The 21388-nt window shown below is 43.9% G+C and overlaps 1 protein-coding gene across 8 annotated transcripts in view; it reads left to right on the top strand.

Annotated features, from left to right (window-relative positions):
• The window catches only part of PRUNE2 (prune homolog 2 with BCH domain), a 275547-nt gene that overhangs the window by 217684 nt on the left and 36475 nt on the right, over window positions 1-21388 (top strand). For all 8 annotated transcript variants that reach the window (XM_043566303.1, XM_043566307.1, XM_043566308.1 and 5 more), the window contains exons 10-11: window positions 18084-18163; window positions 19775-19978. In XM_043566303.1, the coding sequence (XP_043422238.1) occupies window positions 18084-18163; window positions 19775-19978 (284 nt within the window). The remainder of the gene's footprint in view (window positions 1-18083; window positions 18164-19774; window positions 19979-21388) is intronic.

Genomic DNA, 21388 nt, shown 5'->3' with positions numbered 1-21388 from the left:
CCTGTGCTGAGTCTAAAGGTCACGTCAGGGGTTTCATGACCATCTTGGTGACTCACAGTGAATATGGGAGGCCTAGTTTAGCCCCGAATAATCGTACTATATTATTGTTTGCGTTTTTAACTTTAATTTATGGCAATACATTTATTTATATTGATACTTAATTATTATGACAATTAAATACTGTAATGATGACAATTAAATACTTGCCAAACAGTTTAGTCATTATCTCTTTGAAATCTTACATTATCTCCCCTAACAAACCCAATTTGTGGATGAAGAAATGGGGTTGATACCTTTGGCCCCACTATGATAGGTTGCCTCTCTAGTTTTGGTCATTCTGGGTTTTTTTTAAGTTTTATTTCTTTATTTTAAGAGAGTGAGAGAGAGAGAGAACTAGTGGAGGAGGAGCAGAGAGAGAGAATCCCAGGCAGGCTCCATACTCAGCGCTCAGTGCAGAGCCTGACATGGGGCTCGAACTCACAGACCATGAGGTCATGATCTGAGCTGAAATCAAGAGTCAGAGGCTTAACCGCCTGAGCCACGCAGGCGCCCCTGAGCATTGGTTTTTCTTAAACTGGTCTGAAAGTCTACAGAGAAATTCCTGGCAGGAGAATGAGGTTGAGGGTGGACGTATGAAGGAAGTTCTTTCCAGCTTTGAATTGAGGACATAAGGGAGTTCAGAATCTTCAGACACCTTAGATGTGATCTGGAATTTTCCCATTGCCAAGAGGCCAGCTAACCTGGATCTGTTACGCCCTAACCCTTGGCAAGATGGAGGAAAGAGGAAAAGAGACGTGGAGGCAGGGATGGGGATTAGGGATTCTGGAGCTGCCCGGGAGTGAGTATGTAGCCAGTTCCTTCTCCAGTTTGATATAGTCCCATGTATCTATCTGTGCTTTTGGTATCATATCCCAGAAATTGTTGCCAAATCCACTGTCATGAAACTTCCCCCCCTATGTTTTCTTCTGGGAGTTGTATAGCTTTAGGTCTTACACTTAGGTCCTTAATCCCTGTTGAGTTAATTTTTGTATATGGTATATGGTAGGGGTCCACCTTGATTCTTTTGCTTGTGGATATCCAGTTTTCTCAGCACCATTTGTTGAAGAGACTGCCCTTTCCCTATTGTGTGGTCTTGTTATTCCTATCAAAAACCATTTGACCAGGGACGCCTGGGTGGCGCAGTCGGTTAAGCGTCCGACTTCGGCTCAGGTCATGATCTCGGGGTTCGTGAGTTCGAGCCCCGCGTCGGGCTCTGTGCGGACAGCTCAGAGCCTGGAGCCTGTTTCAGATTCTGTGTCTCCCTCTCTCTCTCTGACCCTCCCCCGTTCATGCTCTGTCTCTCTCTGTCTCGTAAATAAACGTTAAAAAAAAAAATTAAAAAAAAAAAACAAACCAACATTTGACCACAGGTGCCTGGCTGGCTCAATCATTAGGGCAACCCTGATCTCAGGGTTGTGAGTTTGAGCCCCACGTTGGGTGTAGAGATTACGTAAAAGTAAAATTTTTAAAAAATATTTGACTGTATAGGCGTGGGTTTATTTCTGGATTCTCTGATCTGTTCCATTGGTTTCTATTTCTGTCCTTATGTTGGCATTGTACTGTTCTGATCACTGTAGCTTTGTAATAACTTTTGAAATCAGAGAGTGTGAGACCTCCAACTTCGGTCTTCTACTTCAAGATTGTTTTGGCTACTTGAGGTCCCTTGAGATTCCATATGAATTTTAGGATAGATTTCTCTATTTATTCAAAAAAAAAATCTTGGAATCCAAGGCACCTGCTTTTGAAAACCACTTTTCTATTATAAGTTTTAGCAAAATTACCGAAATAATAACAGCAATATCTAACCTTCTGTAGCATAAACTGTGACATGTGAACATGTCAAGCAGTGTTCTCTATCCTTACCTAAATCAACTCATTTAATCCTGACAACTCCCTATGTAAGTAGTGTTACCTACCCTGTTTACAGACGAGGAAACTGAGGCACGTAGGAATTCTGTAACTTCCCTAAGGTCACACTTTTTTTTTTTAACGTTTTTGAGAGAGAGAGACAGAGTGCAAGTGGGGGAGGGGCAGAGAGAGAGGGGAGATGCAATCCAAAGCAGGCTCCAGGCTCCAAGCTGTCCGCACAGAGCCCGACGTGGGGCTCGAACCCATGAACCATGAGATCATGACCTGTGCTGAAGTTGGATGCTTCAGGCACCCTAAGGTCACACTTTTTTTTATATTAAAGTATAATTAACATACATTGTTTGTTAGTTTCAGATGAACTATGTAATGACTTGACAATTCCATACGTAACTCAGTGATCATCACAAACCCCCTTTATCTATCTCACCCTTCCCCCCAGCCACCTCCCCTGGTTTGTAAGAAGAATCACTATGACAGAGCAGTTCAGGCTGCATTTGCTGGGCTCTGGGTAGATACAATCCAAGAAGATGTGTGGAGAGGCTCACATATGGCGCTGGGCTAAGTTTCAGAGCTGTGCTTTGAAAATTTTGTTCAGCATTAACGTGTTGAGAGAGAGAGAGAGAAAATTTAAAAAACAGAAAAAAAGGAAAGAAAGTTTCCTTGGTTTACCTTTGTGAGGTACACAAAAATCAGATTTATTTTCTCTGGGACATCTCAGAGTCTATGACAGGTTCACATGTGTCATAAAATTTCAAAAGGAGGGTATGATACATGGTGTTTCCCAATCTTAACCTGGCACAAAACCCTTTTGTATAGATCTGTGGAACCTCTTCTTTGGCACAGGCTTTGGGATATGGTGGCTTAAAAAAAATGACAGGAAGCTTCCCTTCTGTCTCTTTTGCCACTGGGACAGTTTGGAACACTCAGGTACAATTCCTTCCTGTGTGCCCATTTCTTTTCCTTTTTTTTTTTTTTTTTTTAAACGTTCATTTATTTTTGAGAGAGAGAGAGAGAGAGGCAGAGCACGAGCAGGGGAGGGGCAGAGAGAGAGGGAGACACAGAATCGGAAGTAGGCTCCAGGCTCTGAGCTGTCAGCACAGAGCCTAATGCGGGTCTCCAACTCACAAACCCTGAGATCATGACCGGAGCGGAAGTCAGACGCCCAACCGACTGAATCACCCAGGCGCCCATCTGTCCTTTTCTGCGTGTGTCCTTATCGGTCTCAGGCCTGAACTCATGGGGAGCTGACTGCAGGAATGGATTCCAGAAACCTGCCTGTATCTTGCCATAGCCTGCTGCCTGGGGTCACTGGGGTCGGAGGGGTGACTCTATTTTAATTCGCAGCCAGTCACTGGGTGGGAATGAAAAGATGAACGAGCTTTATGCTAGAGGAAAGCAAGGAAAAACTGAGCCATCGGGAAGGAAACCCAGAAAATAAAAATGGGATGGTGTTACCAAAGGTACAGGATACTGGAACATCCATCAGGTATTTTGTTCAACAAATACTCGCTGGGGGCAGGCTGTGAGTGGTGCCCTCAGCACCCCTGGGATTTTATGGGGAACACAGTACCAGGTGGCTCTTTAGAAGCTGACAGTCAGCCCATCCAGAAGGAAATATTTCTCTTCTCCGCTTCAGTTTCTTCATTTGAGAACCAGAAACAAATAACAATGACTTAAAGGGACGCTACCCAAAGACGATGTTGATTTCAAAAGTACGAAAACTTTCGGAGGCGGAAAAATGCTACGCGAATCAAGTTTTTTCTTTTTCTTTAAGGAAAAGAAGAACATACATGAAGTCGTGGAATTTTCAGAACCAAAAATAGGGGGAGATTTTTTTTTAATTTTTTTTTTTTAACGTTTATTTACTTTTGAGACAGAGACAGAGCATGAACAGGGGAGGGGCAGAGAGAGAGGGAGACACAGAATCTGAAACAGGCTCCAGGCTCTGAGCTGTCAGCACAGAGCCCGACACGGGGCTCGAACTCACGGACCATGAGATCATGACCTGAGCCGAAGTCAGACGCTTAACCCACCAGGCCACCCAGGCGCCCCCTTTTTTGTTTTTTAAAGACACAAGATGCAAGACTAAAACACAAAAAGCCACACACCTACGGAAATAAACACAGAAACAGTCAGGAGCCCAAGGCCAAGACTAGACCACGGGAACAGGGAAACTATCAAAAGGCAGAGTTCAGATACAGACTGTAAAAGATGGGTAGAATCAGATAAACTGAAGAGAAGGCACTGCAAAACATGAATCAGCAGTGGCCACGAGAAGCAGGCAGTGGATGGGCGTCTTTTATTTTGATGTCCCTACCGCTTGCACGGCCCAGACCTTCAGAGATACTTGTGAGGAGGAACGGATATGATAGACGTGTGGCCAGAGGGGGCTGCCTGTCATGGTGGGCTGATCGGAGGCTGGGCTTCTCCGCCTTTCTTCGGTGACGCTGACATTCCATGTTTCTGTGTATGCCTACGGCTTCCTACACTTTATTTTGGGAGACGCTGAGATCCCTGGTAATATGGCTGGGGGACGTGACAGCGTCGTATTGCTACTGATAAACAGCTGAAAGTACTACTTAGCACTTCATTTTTCTAGCATTAACTTGACTTTGCCCAAGAGAAGATTTCCAGAAACTCTTATAGAATCTAATTATTCTTACGTTACCTCTTTGATTTAGAATGCCACACATGCTGATGCTTTAAAAATGGAAACAACACAGAAAAGTAAATGAATAAAAAGCAAAAGGCCCCTTTTTCCCATACCTACTCCATATGGATAACTGCTATTAATAGCTTATGTCTATTCCTTCTAGAATTTGGCTGTGCCTAAACATATGTATCAGTGTGCATAACTATACAAATATTATTCTAAACATACCATGTTGAGATTTCATTTCTTTATTAAATATATCTGAGATGCCATTTCATGTCAATGCATTTACATTTTTTTTTTTGCATTGATATATCATAATGAATTTCGTGCCCTGTTCAATCACTCTTCTATTAATGGGCATCTAAGCTATTCCCTTACATTTTTGTAAAAAAAATAAATCACTTAAGTAGAAAATTTCCTTTAGTCAGTGAATGGACAAGTTGGGTCCAAGGCGAAGGGCACAGTGGTGCAAAGTAGCCCATATGAGAGTGAAAGAGACGGCAAGACGCTCTCGACAGTTGGGTTGGATGCTTCTCCCAAGGCCTCCTAAAAGATGAGCCACTTGTTGCCAAACTCAACCATCACCCTAGCCTATGTGAGCAGAAGATTAGGGGAAAGGAGAGTGAAGGAATTTTCAAGAGTCTTTGCTGGTTAGGAATAGTGGGGTGAGTCTTTTTCTGCCCCTCCAAAGCCAAGTGAGGGTTGCTCCAAGTGGGTCATGGGTAAAGATTCAGAATACCTTCCATGGTATTCATCCCACTCCCAGCTGGCGGTCTACGTAGGCAGTGGACTTGTGTGTGTGTCCTGAGGAAAGTGGCAGGGCGTGGCCTGAGCTACCACAGTGTGATGGGGTAGAGCGATACAGGATTCCTACATCATACAGTGACCCCACAGATAATAGTGGACTTGAGTCATTTTTAGAGCACCCCACCTGTTATGCGCCGAATTGTGTCTCCACCCACGCCCCCTACACACAAATTCATGTACTAAAGCCTAATCCCTAGCATCTCCCATTTGGAGATGGTGGCCTTTAAAGAGATATTTAAGTTGAAATGAGGTCATTAAAAATGGGACCCTAGTCTGATATGATCGATGCTCTTATAAGAAGTGGAGATTAGGATACAGACACACATTAAGGTGAAGAACACGAGAGGACACAGGGAGAAAGTGGCCATCTCCAAGCAAAGGAGAGAGACCTCAGAAGAAACTAACCCTGCCGACACCTTGCTCTTGGACTTCTAGTTTCCAGAATTGTGAGAAATCTGTTGTTTAAGGCACCCAGGCCATAGTCTTTGTTAGGGCAGCCTTCCCAGCAGACTAATATGCCACCCAAGGTGAGAAGGCCCCAACCAGAGGCCGTGTCAGGAGCTGAGGACAGAGTGAAGCCGTGGTCAAGCCAGGTCTCCGGTACCAGAGGAGAGGGCACCGGGGAGTCCCCGTGGGACCTCAAAGAGCTCAAGCAAGGCAGCAGAGGCCGGGGGCTAGAGAGAACTGAGCCGCCTCCCAGAAACCGGGCTGGGGAGAGGCGTGGGAGTGGAAATACACCCCAGCGTCTCCCAGCCCCCACTGCACCCTCCCACCTACCCAGCCCCTTCCCTGGGTCTAAGCTGACTAAGTAGAAGAAGGGAGGGAAGAGCCCTTCCTATCCTGAGCTCCGTGAGGCCCAGCTTTGGGCGGTACCACTAGGAGAGTGAAGTGAAGGAGACTGGATTGTGAGACGAGAAATTAACAGTTCTAAACTGAATTGGATTTTAACAACTGAAAGTGACAAGGTAAAAGGAAGCGGGGAAAGGAGATGAAAATAGTACATTTGGGATAGCAGTCATCAGAGAAACGTTCAGCTGTTTTGTATTTGTATCACCATCAAGTTCATACCCCTCAAAAAAACCCCGGGTTCTTTTATTACGGTAAACATCTTTCTACGTATAGCATATATTCCTAGAATTGGAATGGCTGGTCAAAAGCCACCTGCAGTTACCATTTTGACGCATAAAGCTCCAAACTGTACCTCCAGTTAAACTCTTCATACTCACGCAACCATAGTTGGGGGTGCTGCTTGCACAAAACATTAAAGCTTCACGATTTTTAGAGGCATACGTGCCCGACTTCGAGAACGGAAATTTTATCCAAGTTGTTTTCACGCCAACTATAGCCTCCAAGGTCAAGTCCGGTCTGCTCGCTACCCAATTTTGTACCTACAGGTTTAGTGGAGCACAGCCGCACCCCTTCGTTGCTGCTTTTGTGCTACCGCAGTGTTGCACAGTCTCCCCAGAGACGGTGTGGCCTTCAGAACCTAACATGTTTAATATCTGGCCCTTTGCAGAAAAACTTTGCTGAGCCCAGCTCTAGAGAGGTCAGCCTCAAAGCCTCTACCACACCCTGCGGGTCAGCAAATATAATTGCTTGAGCAGCAGTTGGAAGAGTATCTATGGAGGCTCCTGTTCATATTTCTGGCGTCTGAGTGTGTCCCCTCTTTTTTTTTTTAATGTTTTTTGGTTTTTTTTTTTTTTTTTTGTTTTTTTGAGACAGAGAGAGAGAGAGCATGAGCAGGGGAGGGGCAGAGAGAGAGAGGGAGGCACAGAATCCAGAAGCAGGCTCCAGGCTCCGAGCTGTCAGCACAGAGCCCGACGCGGGGCTCGAACTCACGGACTGTGAGACCGTGACCTGAGCCGAAGTCGGACGCTCAACCGACTGAGCCACCCAGGCGCCCCTGAGTGTGTACCCTCTTGAACGTCTGAGGGAAAGGAAGTAAAATTAAGTCAGGGAAGCCATTGCCTTGTGCTGTGGGGGAGAAGAACCCTCGTGAGCGTATCTCCTAAGGCAAGGGGAGGGCAGAGAGGTCTCCACAAAGGATAGATTCCAGGTAGTGTTGAGCTGGTGAGGTGGGGGGATGGGCAGGATTGTAGGAGCCTGGGCCAAATGCCGTCACTTGGTCATCTGCAGAAGCCGTCGTCTCCAGCAACTGAAGACCAGCTTCAATTCTAAAGACCAACAGTTGTCCATATCTCCTCCCCACCCTTCGTGAGAACCTCTCCCTTGCTTAGCCACGCCCACACTCACATGCTCCTAATATCAGGAAGGAGCTTTTAAGGTTTTTTTTAATTTATTTTTTTTAATTTAAAGAGAGAGAAAGGGAGCATGTGAGTGAGGAGAGGGGCAGAGGGGGAGAGGGAGGGAGAGAGAGAGACAGAGAGAGAGGCAGGGAGAGAGAGGGAGAAAGAGGAAGAAAATGCCAAGCAGGCTCCTTGCTCAGCAGAACCTCATGGAGGGCTCGATCCCACAACCCTGGGATCATGACCTGAGCCAAATCAAGAGTTGGATGCTCAATCCAGGAGTTTTTATTGTTGAGGTAGAGGGCTCAGTAAACACTACCAGGTGAATTTTACCTAATTATGTTTAGAGCAATTGCTTCTTTATAATATCATTTCTGTAAGACTCAACTAACGTTTCTAAGTTATGTTTTAAAGAAACCTAACTTGTTAACAAAAGTAATTTGTCGGTAGAGAATTTTGAGGACCAAGTTCTGATACGTGGTGAGATATTGGGAGGAACATTTCGCCGGAAAAGCAGGGAGCCTTCACATCTAAAGGTGCTTATTCAATCGTTATTTCTCCTTCTCCCCTACGTGCTAGGCTCTGTGCTAAGCGCCACATGAAGTCTTTTGCCTATGTGGAGGGAGGGATAGGAGTGGGGAGGCATGGCGGGCTGGGGGAGTAGACAAGTTATGAATAGGTGATTGTAAAAAGTATGAAAACTATCCAATGTGAAGTGAGCACAGGAAGCTATGGCCCCTGACCCATCTGTGTGCATTGGGGGTGAGATCAGTACCTGAGATGTCCAAGGGGAGTAACAGAAGACGAGCAAGATTAGCAGGACCAAGTAGGGAGTGGGCAATAAGAAAGGAGGCTCTGATTTGGCATGGGGCGGGGGGACAGACCAGGAAGGCCTCGAGACCTTTCCCTCCAGGCAGCGGGGAACACTGAAGGGATTTAAACAAGAAGGTTAGATTGAGACAGATATTCAGTCAGTGATCTGGAGGGCGTGGGGAGGAAAATCAGAAAGAGAAAAGGGGAAACGGGTTTGTGCAAGGAAGCAATGGACTTGAGCATTTACCCATTGGCATAAGTGACATTAGCAGTGAGAATGGACAGGAGAGGTGAGGCGAAGCCAAGGGACTGGATGGTCACCTGGATTGGGAAGAAATGGTTAGAAAAGAAGGGGAAGTAAGAACAAGTGTTGGTTTGGAGGTTTGCGTGCTCAGGTAATAGCTAGAGACATTCAATGGGACGTGGGATGTGGCAGCTTGCTTTTACTGGATGATAAAGTATCTCAACGTTTAGCAACACAACAAATATTACATATCACAAGTACATTATAAATATCAATAACATTATATATTATATACATATAAATAACAAATATATCACAAATATCACACAACAGATATTATTCTTTCACGGTGTCTGCGTGTCAGAAATTCAAGAGTGTGATCAACTAGGTGGTTCGGATTCCGGAAGTTGCTGCCAAGGCATCAGCTGGGGCTATGGTCATTCGAAGGCTCAATGGGGGCTGGAGGAACTTTTTCCAAGTGGGTCACTCACCTGGCTATTGGTAGGTGACCTCCGTTCCTTCCTGGATTTGAACTAGAAGCCTCAGTTCCTCACCAATGGATATCTCCCCAGGGCAGCTTGAGTGGCCTTACAACACAGCAGCAGACCTCTCCCAGTGAATGACCCGAGAAAGAGCAGAGAGGAAGCCACGCTGCTTTTTAGGACCTACTCTCAGACATCACACGCTGTCCCTCCTGCTTCATTCTGTTCTTTAGAAGCAAGTCACTAAACTCGATCCAAACTTAAGGGAAGGGGAATTAGGCTTCCACTCTTGCAAGGAGCGTCAAAGAATTTGTGGGCGTTTTTTAAAACCACCCCGGAGACTATAGGATGTGGCTGATCTGTGGGGAGGAAGATGCTGGATACCGTTTTGTGCCTGTGGAGTTGGAGACGCCTGGGAGTCATTCAGGCTGTGGACGGAGAGTCCCTTCATGAACAACTACATTCCCGTCCTCAGGGTGAGATGATGCCGCTTAATTTCATCGTCTCAACAACACACAAATGACTGATCTGTATTAAGGTCTTTGAAAACACACGAAGAGACAGGGCATAAGCTTCCCAGGCAGGAGGTGGAATTCTCCATGCATCTCCACTCCCAGCCAATGGTTTCGTTGTTACTGAATGCAAATGGTTGCCAAGGATTTAATTATCGTTAAAAGCAAATGGTGGGAAGCGATAGGATGGTCTTCTTTTCGTGCTCGGTGTTCCTCAACTTTAGTGTTCCTAAGATTTATTGTAAAGGATTTTATACACAGAGGATTTCAACCACATACGTTATAATTCAGGGAACAGCTCAAGAACCTTATCCAAGGGCCATTTGGACCACAAGTCACCTTTGCCACCTGCAGACTTTTAGAATCTGACCCTGGGTAGGAGACTGCATTGTGTTCCTCTCCTCTGAGGACTCGAGAAAAGATGGCACGGCTTGTGGGTTTCTGCAAAATCTCTAGAGAAGTTGGTATCTGGGCGAGGGCCCAATGTTTGTGTCTTTCACTTTGTCATCCACTTTCCCTGTCATCACCCCTTTCTTATCTGCCTCCGCTGGCTGGCCCCTAGGGGCCACAGCGCTTATCTGTTCTAGGGTAAGGAAGCTCAGCTGAGCAGCTAATTGTTGCCAAGAGCCTCATTTTATGGGCTGAAACCCAGTTTCCTGTTGTGGGACCTAAGCTCCCTTCCTTTCCTTGGGATCAGCGTGATTAAGCGGAGTGTGAAACCCAGGGCAGCCTCTCTGGCTTGCCTCCCACTTGAGTAATTTGGTAAGTGCCCCGGGGTTCACAACATGGCACCCATTCTTACCTTAAATTGTGCAGCCTACTTTATCAGACAAGAATCCTGAAACGGCAGTCCTCCAACCTGTGGGCTTTAAAGGGCTAATTTACCTACTTAACAAAGGAAGGCAAGCACCTCATGAAAAGTTTTGTTTGGTTTTTCTTTTTTCCCCTGTCTCGCCGTTTCTAGAGGAAACCACTTGAACAGTCCAGTATATCTTACTTGACCAGAAGGAAGCCAGGAGAATTTTTTTAGAAACTCTGACATAAAGGAACTTTCTCTTTATGTAATCATTTCCCCAAATATAGCCAAATATAACCATACGATATTTTTCTAAAGAACAATTAAGGTCTTAACCTGCTGCCCTACCTCTGTGGAGCTATATTTTTTAGTGGCCAATCTCACAAGAATGATTATACTCCAAAAGGGTTGCTGCGTACTTCTGGGTGTTTATGCCCATCAGGAAACATTACCATCTAGAAATGCTAGATGTGTGTGTGTGTGTGTGTGTGTGTGTGTGTGTGTGTGTGACAAATCTTGATTCCCTGCCCCTTTCCTATTAAAAAGAACCTGATCTCAGGCAAGGCTAATCCTACAACAACAGTTAAATCCTTCCAGATTCAGTCATGCTGGAAGGATGTAAAATGTAGAAAGGGCTTACCTCTGTACCTGGTCTAAGAAGTGCATTTCACTGTGTCCAAAAGTTTTGTGTTTGTGGTCATTCACTAGATGACTGCCTAGTGCCATGTGACTGCATACTAGCTGCTTTATGAAGTCCCAGAAATACAAAACCAACCAATGCACGTGGAATCCATTCTCAAACTGGAGAATCGCTTATGTCACTGTCCCCCTGAGTTGGTATCCATGATCGTGAGAGGTGGTACACAGATTTAATACAAATAGCATCGAATCACATGAGAGCGCGGTTCTTTTTTGGCTTCCTGGGTTGAGTTGAACTCCGGGAATTCAGTCCGTTTGATTTTCGAATATCCGAATTCAAAACTATTTGTTATCTTCTAGGAGTTTCCTCAGCTGCCTTCACAACTTTTGTTTCATGGAGCTTTGTTGTCGGTTATTTACAAATGGGTTTTTCGGTTTCCAAATTGTCTTTTCATGATTGATTTCTAGATGTATGTCCCTGAAGTCAGAGATTATGGCACATGTGATTTTGACTTCTGGTGTTTTGTGAGACATTCTATATAGTCAGTTTTTGTAAGTTTGAAAAAAAAATTGTGTACTTTTATTGAGTACAGATCTATTAGATCAAGCTATATTATTATATTCAAATCTATATCTTTATGCCTTTTTTTCAGATTGATTTATAAATTCTTGAGAAGTCTATTTAAATATTCCCACACAAAATTAATTTTTCTTATAACTTACATTCAATGTTTGTTTTATTTTGGGGCTGTTGTTGAAAGCATATAGGTTCTGGATTATTATATCTTCTGAAGAGTTATTTCTTTTACTGTGAAATAATAACTTGCGTAAAGTTTAATAATGCTTTTCTGCCTAAAATGTTTCTTGTTTGATATCAATAGTGTGATGCTTGCTTTCCTGTGGTTAATATTTTTCTGACAGTTTTTATGTCACTTTATTGTCAACCCTTCTGCCTCATTATATATTTTTTAATGTTTATTTTTGAGAGACAGAGAGCACAAGAGGGGGAGGGACAGAGAGAGAGGGAGACACAGAATCGGAAGCAGGCTCCAGGCTCCGAGCTGTCAGCACAGAGCCCGACATGGGGCTCGAACCCGCAGACCGTGAGATCATGACCCAAGCTGAAGTTGGACGCTTAACTGACTGAGCTACCCAGGCGCCCCTTTTCTGCATTATTATTTTTAGATGTTCCTTTTTGAAGCAGCCTGGCTAGTCAGGGGAAGTGACACTACCAGCTAAGCCCGACAGCCTCAGATCTCAGTGCTTTCATACAAGAAAGGTTGAAAGATTATTCCTTAATCACTACAATCTCTTTCATATTGTTCCTTTTCAGCAGGGGGACTTTTATTGCCAGTTCCTCTGTCTACTGCATCTGATGGCAATCCCTCATAGTGTTTTTTCCCTTGTGTAGTTTGTAGTTTGAGTTTTTTGGTTTTGGGGTTTTTTTGGTGTGAGCTCATCTTTCAGAGAGATGAGATTTAATTTTAATCTCTTGACTTGGGTTACCTACATCATTCGGGTAATATAAATTGAAACATGCTCGGCATACAAGTGCATGCCTAATTCTTACGGATTGCTTCTCATTTTCCATCCAAGATTCCAGGCAGACTTGCTTTCCAAGGCCAGAGACTAGAGTTTCCTCTCATCCCCTTTTCAGTAAGGGGGCCGTTCGTTAAGGTCCACTGCTTTCTTTAGAAGTTCTGATCTAGGCCTTTCTTCCAGCACCTGGAGGTCACTTCTCCTGGGGAGCCCTAAAGCCTGTGTCCAATCCAAAATCCTGTGGGTTACTTTCCCATCAGCTTTCTGGAGTAACTCTGTTTCTGTCACCTGGGGATTTCCCTTGGTTTCTTTCAAGTTTGGAAATGTATTAATTACTTTTTTACTGCTTTATCTTATACAGCATTTCTTTGTATTTATAATGATACAGGGCAGTATACTTTTCCAGACACTAGTCTTTTTTTTTTTTAACAGAGTGAAAGTCTTGAGTGAAAGCCTGGGGGTTTCTACCTTGAATTTAATAGCATCATTTTATTTTTATTATATTTCACTTATGTGACAATTTTAGGCAAGTGACACTAAGTTTCCATATATACCTGATACAAACCTTCCTTTCAAAATAAATGTACTTAACTAACATAAGTCAATTTAAAGAAAAGCAGTAAGCAAATTAACAGGCGCTAGATGGAAAAACCATCAAGATGATATAGAAATACTCAAGTTTAACACATAGTTGAAAGCATTTGATGCCCTTCTGAACATTAAAAATATTCTTTTGTGTGTGAGTAACCCAGACAAGATGTGTATCATCCACATGAGCCTAGGTTGAGAATGTGGGAAATGGATTTCCCAAATTAGGGCAGAGTGAGAGTCAGATACTCCCTTCAAAACAAATAATAAAGACCAGCTGTACTAGTCAGAATGGGCTGGATTAGGATGTGGTAACAAAGAAACTCAACATCTTCGGGCAAACCACAACAAAAATTGCTTTCTTCTTTACAAAGTCCGTGAGCTTTAGTAGGGGCCTCTGCTCCTCATAGCCACTTGGCCACAACCTGACAGAGTCCCAACTCAACCACCAAGAAGGGAAGCAGCCCATGATACCTACGCACTTGCTCCTACGTAATTCTTCTGCCCAGAAGTGACACCTACCACTTCTGGTCTCATTCCCTTTGTCAGAGCAAATCACCTGACCACCCTAATTTCAAAGGAGAGCAGGAAAGTCCAATTTTACCACGTGCCCAGAAGACCAAGAGCCAGAAATATTTGGTGGAGAGCAGTAACGAGTAGAGAACCATCCAGCAAACAAACAGTCTTGGGTCCATCCTCTAGATGGAGACGTGGAGCTGAGCATCTGTTTGAGAGGTCAGCCATAGTAGAGTCCCACTTGTATTTTACAATTCCCTCAGCTTCTTTGGTAACTCCATTCTGTAGACAGAATACCCCAAATTGAGTATGGCTATGGATGGATAAGGAAAAATATTTACCTTCACGCTGAACAGATTTGTTACCTAATAGATCCCGAGAGGCATCCACTATTGATCTTAAGTCTGTCTTGCTCAACTGCCAGCTACTCTGGTTGGCCACGTCATTTCGATAAATATTTACAGATCCAAGGCATGAATGTGGTTGAAGTATTTACAATGAACACAACTAGCGTTTCTTTCAGGTTTCTGCCTCCAGGCTATTTTGGTTCAACTTTCCTTCTCTGTCCCCATGGTTTCCTAAAATGACCCTATGGCCTTCTGTAATAGCCATGGTCTGAGAGTCCCTCCTTTCTGATCACCCCTGACTACAACCTTCAGTTTTCCCTTCCCCCTCTGCATGCTGCTGCTGGCTTTCTAGCACTTTCTTAACAGGATCCCTGCTCTGTGTTGCCAAAAAGTATTGAGAGACAAAGGCTCTATTCACTAACGTCAGTGAGTTCAGAGCACTAATGGAGTCTATGGAGATTTATGTCATACTGAAATTTTCTCTCGCCTGGGTTACTACCCAACCTTAATTGTATTTTGTCCAACAATGGCACATACTTCAATTGAATCACAAATATTATGTCTAAAATGAGGGAATGTAATACGTTAAACTTAGTCAATGCTAATTTACAGAGTACTCACATGTGTATTATATTTATTCTCCATAGTCCCTGGGATATTAGGTATTTATTATAATCTCGATTTAAAATCACAAAGGTGATGGGACAATTTTCTCAGGGCTAATCAGTTTGTCAATACTAATGGAGAATTAAAATCCAGAACTATACCCTCAGATCTGGGACTCTTAAAGTTATTCCCTGGATGTTTCCCATAACTTACAAACATTAAGAAAACCTACAAAGGGGCGCCTGGGTGGCGCAGTCGGTTAAGCCTCCGACTTCAGCCAGGTCACGATCTCGAGGTCCGTGAGTTCGAGCCCCGCGTCGGGCTCTGGGCTGCTGGCTCGGAGCCTGGAGCCTGTTTCCGATTCTGTGTCTCCCTCTCTCTCTGCCCCTCCCCCGTTCATGCTCTGTCTCTCTCTGTCCCAAAAATAAATAAACGTTGAAAAAAAAAATTTTTAAAAAAAAGAAAAGAAAGAAAACCTACAAAACTATTTTATTTATTGAAGCATAGTTGACACACAGTGTTCCATTCGTTTCAGGTGCACAGCTTAGTGATTTGACACCTGTGTATGTTGTGCTGTGCTCACAAGTGTAGCTGCCATCGGTCACTGTTACAACACCGTTATATTCCCTGTGCTGTACCTTTCATCCCCGTGACTTACTCTTTCCATAACTGGAAGCCTGTGTCTCCCACTCCCCTTCACGCGTTTTGCCCATCCCCCATTCCCTCCTCTCTGGCAATCACCAGTGTGTTCTGTGTATTTGTGGGTCTGTTTGTGTTTTTTGTTGGTTTTGTTTGGTTGGTTGGTTGGTGGGCTGATTTTTAAGATAACTGAGATCATATGGTATTTGTCTTTCTCTGGCTGATTTCACTTAGCACGATACCCTCCGTGCTCATCCATGTTGCCGCAAATAAAACCTACAAAAATTTGAGACTGATACTATCTACCTATTTTAAAGCCCTCAGATTTATTTCTGGGCTAAGGCCAAGCACCCTTATGTGCACCTTTGTGCGCTCTATGAAACAGGTACAGCTATGATGTCTTTTTTTTTTTTTTTTTTTAAGGTTGACTCATAGAAGACTAGAGGAAATAACGTACATGTGCATTTAGGTAATTTCAAGCTCAGTAATTCAACGCATATTTTTCGGGTATTGACTTCTACCAAGTGCTGGAGACATAACAGTAGAGACAGACGTGGTTCCTGTCCCACGAAGCCTCCAGGCCAATAGAGAAGGCAGTCATAATAGATGATAGAAAGAACAACAATAATAACGGGTCACGTTTTTTTCCCTTTTCGGGTTACTTTTTTGGCATCGTGCCTTCTCCCTCTTTTATTGGTGTCGAAATAGAGGAACAGAAAGATTAGATAATTTGTCATATGACACACAGTGAGTGATAGAAATAAGATTGGAATCCAATTCCTCTTAAATAGCAATTTACAGATACTACAGGGTGCATGTCAAGGAGAACACATACAGATTACTTCACATAACAGGGGATCGTGGTAAGGAAATCTGAAAAGCTCCACCATCATGGAAAACCATCCTGCTGGGTCCCAGGACTTTCAAACCTGGGGTCTAGCACAGGCCTTCTCTTTGCTCACCCCCCCCCCCCCACCTCTAGTGCTGGACAATTGGTTTGCGGCCACCCAGTACGGTGTCTCTGTTTGACACTATCTTCCTTGTTCCTGCCAATATATTATTGCCTTTGACTCCCACACCAACCTCTTGCTCACTGTCTTACTGCCAGGGTGCAGGAATTCGTTTTGGAGAAGACACAGGATAGAAGCCTCAGCAAGCGTATGGAGATAGAAACTCCCCGACATTGTGTCTTTGAAGGGCTCTTTGGGGTTGATGGGTAAACGCATGGACATTCACTTGTCTCAGAGAGCAGCACTGAATTATTGGTGATAGTCACTATTTTAACCCCATCGTCCCATCTCCGCAGGAATGAGGCTCATCTGTTCTGTTCCTCTGTATCCTCAGCACATAGTCGATATTCACTACATACTTTTGAATAAATGAAGCAAGTACAGTAATCATTAGAGACGTAGAATTTTGTTTTTATCATGGTGCTTTACTGACAAGAAGAAGTTTGACTTGGGTCCTGGAGAAATTAATCATCCAGGTAAGCAGATTCCAAATTTAGTAGACACAGATTCAAGTGGAGAAAAGTGTCGATAACAGACAGGGAGGGATTAAATTTAGAATGCTAACACAAAGGTTTATCATGCTTAAATTTAGATTAGTGCCTACATCACAAGGACTAACCCCAGATGAGTGAAGTTACATGGAAGGCATCAAGAAGAACAGTGTATTGGGGCGCCTGGGTGGCTCAGTCGGTTGAGCGTCTGACTTTGGCTCAGGGCATGATCTCACAGCTCGTGAGTTCGAGTCCCGCGTTGGGCTCTGTGCTGACAGCTCCGAGCCTGGAGCCTGCTTCGGATTCTGTGTCTTACTCTCTCTCCGTTCCTCCCCCACTCACAGTGTGTCTCTTTTTTTCAAAAACAAATAAACATAAAAAAATTTTTAAAAAAGAAGAAGAAAAACATATTATCGCGACCAATGGGGATATACTGAACAAGGGACAGGAGGTAAAAATAAGTCAAAGGGGATTCACTGTGAACAGTAGTCCTATGAGAGCATATGCATTTGTCACAATTTTCTCCAGTATTTTCCTATTCTCCTACCCTGGGCTTACATATAAGCAGTTTTGGCCTCCATACCGTTTAGAGAGAAGAGATAATAGCTCCTTACCAGAACTGTCTTCACCAACATGTAATTCACGATGAATCTTTAAATAGTCAAAGAAGGATAGAAAATAACATCAGTTGGTACCTTCGCAGGAACGTTAGGCACTTCGCATTGATTGCTTAACTTTTCAGCAACTCAACGAGGTAGGGGGTATATCCCTAATGTCCTGATAAAGAGAGAGCAGCGGAGTATGCTTTCTCTGCCCAACAGCAATTTAATATGCTCAGATTTACACACAGGAAGAGATCTGTACGAAGTCGGGCCTGTCTTGACTCCAAAGCACGGATGTTGCCTCTGTTGTTGAGAACGTATGAAATGCCCACCCGAAGTATATTTTATTAGTTATTTGCTTTTCCTGTTTCTGATTTTTTTTTTTCCTCCTGTGGTGTGTCCTTACTTACACGAGTTGGTAGGAGAAATGGCTTACTATGTGCACAGAATAAAACTGGTCTCCGTGGGTCTTAGTCGCAGAAAGTCTTAATTCTCAATGGGGCCACTTACACTAGCCCTGGCACACATACTGAGGTTATTCCAAGGGAGGTGAAAATGTTATCCTGGGATCTCTGGGCTGTCCTTTCAGGGAAAGATAAATCCCAGACGATTGTTTACACGCTCTGCTTTGCTCTTTTTCAGACTGCTGTCAGAGGATGTAGGCATGGACGTCCCCCTGGAGGACGGAATGCTGAGTCCCAGTGCTGCAGACATGAGGCCTGGTGAGAGGAGCATTTCTTCACTTCCTTCAGGGGTGTTCTGTATCCCAACACTGTCATATTCAGTGAGAGAACCATTCCCTAGGCATCCAACTTGTGATTTCCGTGATAAAAGTGAAGGGAGAGAGAGGAAAAAAAAAAAAAAATGTGTGAGGAGGGTGGTAGGCTCGATTTGGTTAATTTCAGGGTTGACGTGAATACCGATGCTGCCTCGTGGGGGCCGCCTTTTCCCTCTTGGGCCACAGCTGGAACTGCCAGTGTTTTCAGTTCCTGGGATAAGTAGCTACCCTATATCATCATACCAAATCCTAGCTCGCACCGTGGCTTACCATATTTGTACTTGACTGTCAGAATGTGTACAATTAAAAATGTGATGTCAAGAAAGCTCGGTATCCTGAGTGCTGAAACAGACAAACAAAGCCCTTACACACCACAGGTGTATAGCTCACGGCATATCCAAAGAGAATTTTAAATTTCCAGTTGCCTCCTACTCACGCTTCGTACTGAGGTCACCCTTTGTACCGTACCAGCTCCAGGATCGTACCAAGATCCTGAGCCCTGATGTTATCGGCCAAGCCCAGAATGGAACAAGAAAAAAGCAAGTCATTTTTTTTTCTGTCCAAGTATTTAATAGGGCATTTTTCAAGATACTAGTCATGTGACATAATTATTTTTAAATGTTCTGTCTATGGTCAAATAAGCCTAATAGCCACCGTATGTCTACACCACTCTTGAAGGTTCACAATGCACTTTGAATAACACAGGCATTAAGGCTATGGTTGTCCTATATGGTAGCAGTTAGCTACATGTGGCTATTTAAATTAATGAAAACTTAAGATAAATGTGAAAAGTTCAGTTCTTCAGTTGCACTGGATTCATTTCAGGTGCTCAGTAGCTACATGGAACCCCTCATCATAAAACATTCTTTTGGACAACACTGCTCGGAGAATTCCTATAATACAGAAACCCAGTGTTTTTCAAACTTGTCGGCCACTAGAAGCTTTCTTCAAGTATAATACATAAAAATATTACATGGAACACAGTTTGGGTGATGGTCTATACAGAGGAAAAAATTTAATGAAAAAGAAACAGTGTCACCTCCCTTAGGACAAGAGCCGAGTTAGAATTCTAGAATTGAGAGGTGTACCAAGCTGACTACAGATCATACCCAGAGTTGTCAGGAACTGAAGAGAAGTATTTGAGGAGTAACTATGAACGTAATAGATGGATAAGTAAAGTTCATAGCCTTCATTCCATAGGAGTGATGTCTACACGAACCATTATGAGATCTATGTAAGCTTAGCTGTTTTTCTTATGCATCATGAAAATTCAGTTCAAGGTTACATCAGTGTCAGGTTCTTCCACCTGAACAGGGTAGTTCTGAAAACTGGCTCCCACTTGTTATGTTTATGTGGCCAGGGCTGATGTGGCTGGGATAAGCCCAGTCCTGAGGCCCGCTGGTCAAGAAAGGGATCCAAATGGCATATAAGGATTTTTAGCAGGTGTGCCTTTGCTTAAGGGCCTTAAAAATGTTTTTCACTGGGGCCCACACCCACTGTTGGCAGCCGCGTACACAGTCTAGTACTTGATGTTGTTATTTTTTTTCCTCTTTAGAACCTCCCAATTCTCTGGATCTTAACGACACTCCTCCTCGCAGGATCAAACTCACTGCCCCGAATATCAATCTTTCTCTGGACCAACAAAGTGAAGGGTCTATTCTCTCTGATGATAACCTGGACAGCCCAGATGAAATCGATATCAACGTGGATGAACTTGATACCCCTGATGAAGCAGATTCTTTTGAGTACACTGGGCACGGTGAGTTGCCAAGTTGTCAAGGCCAAAGTTACGTGAGAAATGAAAGATTATTTAAGTGGCACGAGGAACAGATGTCCCATTTGGTTGCTGGTGGCTCCTTTCTGTGATTTCTAGAATCTTCTCTTTGCATCTCAGGTCATAGGCGGCTGTGATCGACAGTTTAGAGCGTGATAGCACAGGATGGTTCACAGAGGTTGTACATAGCCATTGCTCCTTTGTTAAATGCTTGTTCTCGGCAGGCCTTGTGCTAGGCACTGGGGTTGTGAGAACACTATTACATGCTGCATTATAAGAAAATTAGGGCTGGGTTTGCAGAAGCAGAGAAATTAGAGCTTACTAGTTTCTTTGTACAAGCGCCCACTATCTGGAATGTTCTTCCTTGAAGTCCCTTCCATAGCTGGCTTCTTCTCTTTATTCAGATCTTAATCAGTTGCCATCAGAGACCTTCCTTGACCTCTATAATCAAAGGCGCCTCCCACACCCACCCACCCACACCCACACCCAGTCACTTTCTATCCCTCTACTTATTTAAAAAAAAATTTTTTTTAACGTTTATTTATTTTTGAGAGAGAGAAAGGGAGCGTGAGCAGGGGAGGGGCAGAGAGAAAGGCAGACACAGAATCCGAAGCAGGCTCCAGGCTCTGAGCTGTCAGCACAGAGCCCGATGCGGGGCTCGAACCCCCGGACGGTGAGATCATGACCTAAGCCGAAGTCGGATGCTTCATTGACCGAGCCACCCAGGCGCCCCAACCCCTCTGCTTATTTTATTTTCCCTGTGTCAGTAATTAAAACCTATCATTTAACTATCGGGTTGCATAGTCTGCTCTGCAGAGGCAGGGACTTTATTAGGTTTGTTGCTCTACGTCCAGTAAAGCAGGAAGGAGGGAGGGATGACCTGGGGGTGATAGGAGAAGAATAAAAAGGAAGAAAAGTAAAAGTTGGTGGCTCAAACACCGACATTCCTGATAGGAATATCGGTCTCATGTCGTTCCTTCTCTTGCTCAGTAAAATCGGGTTTGTTAAGAAATGTACAAACACAAAGCACTTGCTTTATAAAATGGCCTTCCACAGTTTCTGCTCTATAGGGTGGCGTTTATAATATTTGAAATTCAGAGTGAGAGTATCCTGGCCACAGCTGCTCCGTTATGAAAACTATTACCGTCAAAAAGGAAACAGCACAGTGGAATGATGCCCTGATGCCGACAGCCGTGCTAATTCCAGCGGCATCATTTGTAAGAGAACGTAATTAGGAAATTCATCAAATTAGTTGAGTAATTCAATCAATGATCACTGAGGCCCCGGGGCTCCTACCATGACGAGCACAGATTCAGACCCTGTCTTCACAAAGGATAAGGCTTTATTTCCTCAAGTTAAAAAAAAAAAACAACTCACCAAACTACTTGTACTGTA

This window comes from Prionailurus bengalensis, chromosome D4, assembly GCF_016509475.1.
Source record: "Prionailurus bengalensis isolate Pbe53 chromosome D4, Fcat_Pben_1.1_paternal_pri, whole genome shotgun sequence".
In the NCBI taxonomy this organism is placed as follows: Eukaryota; Metazoa; Chordata; class Mammalia; order Carnivora; family Felidae; genus Prionailurus; species Prionailurus bengalensis.
This window is presented reverse-complemented; position numbering and strand designations above follow the sequence as displayed.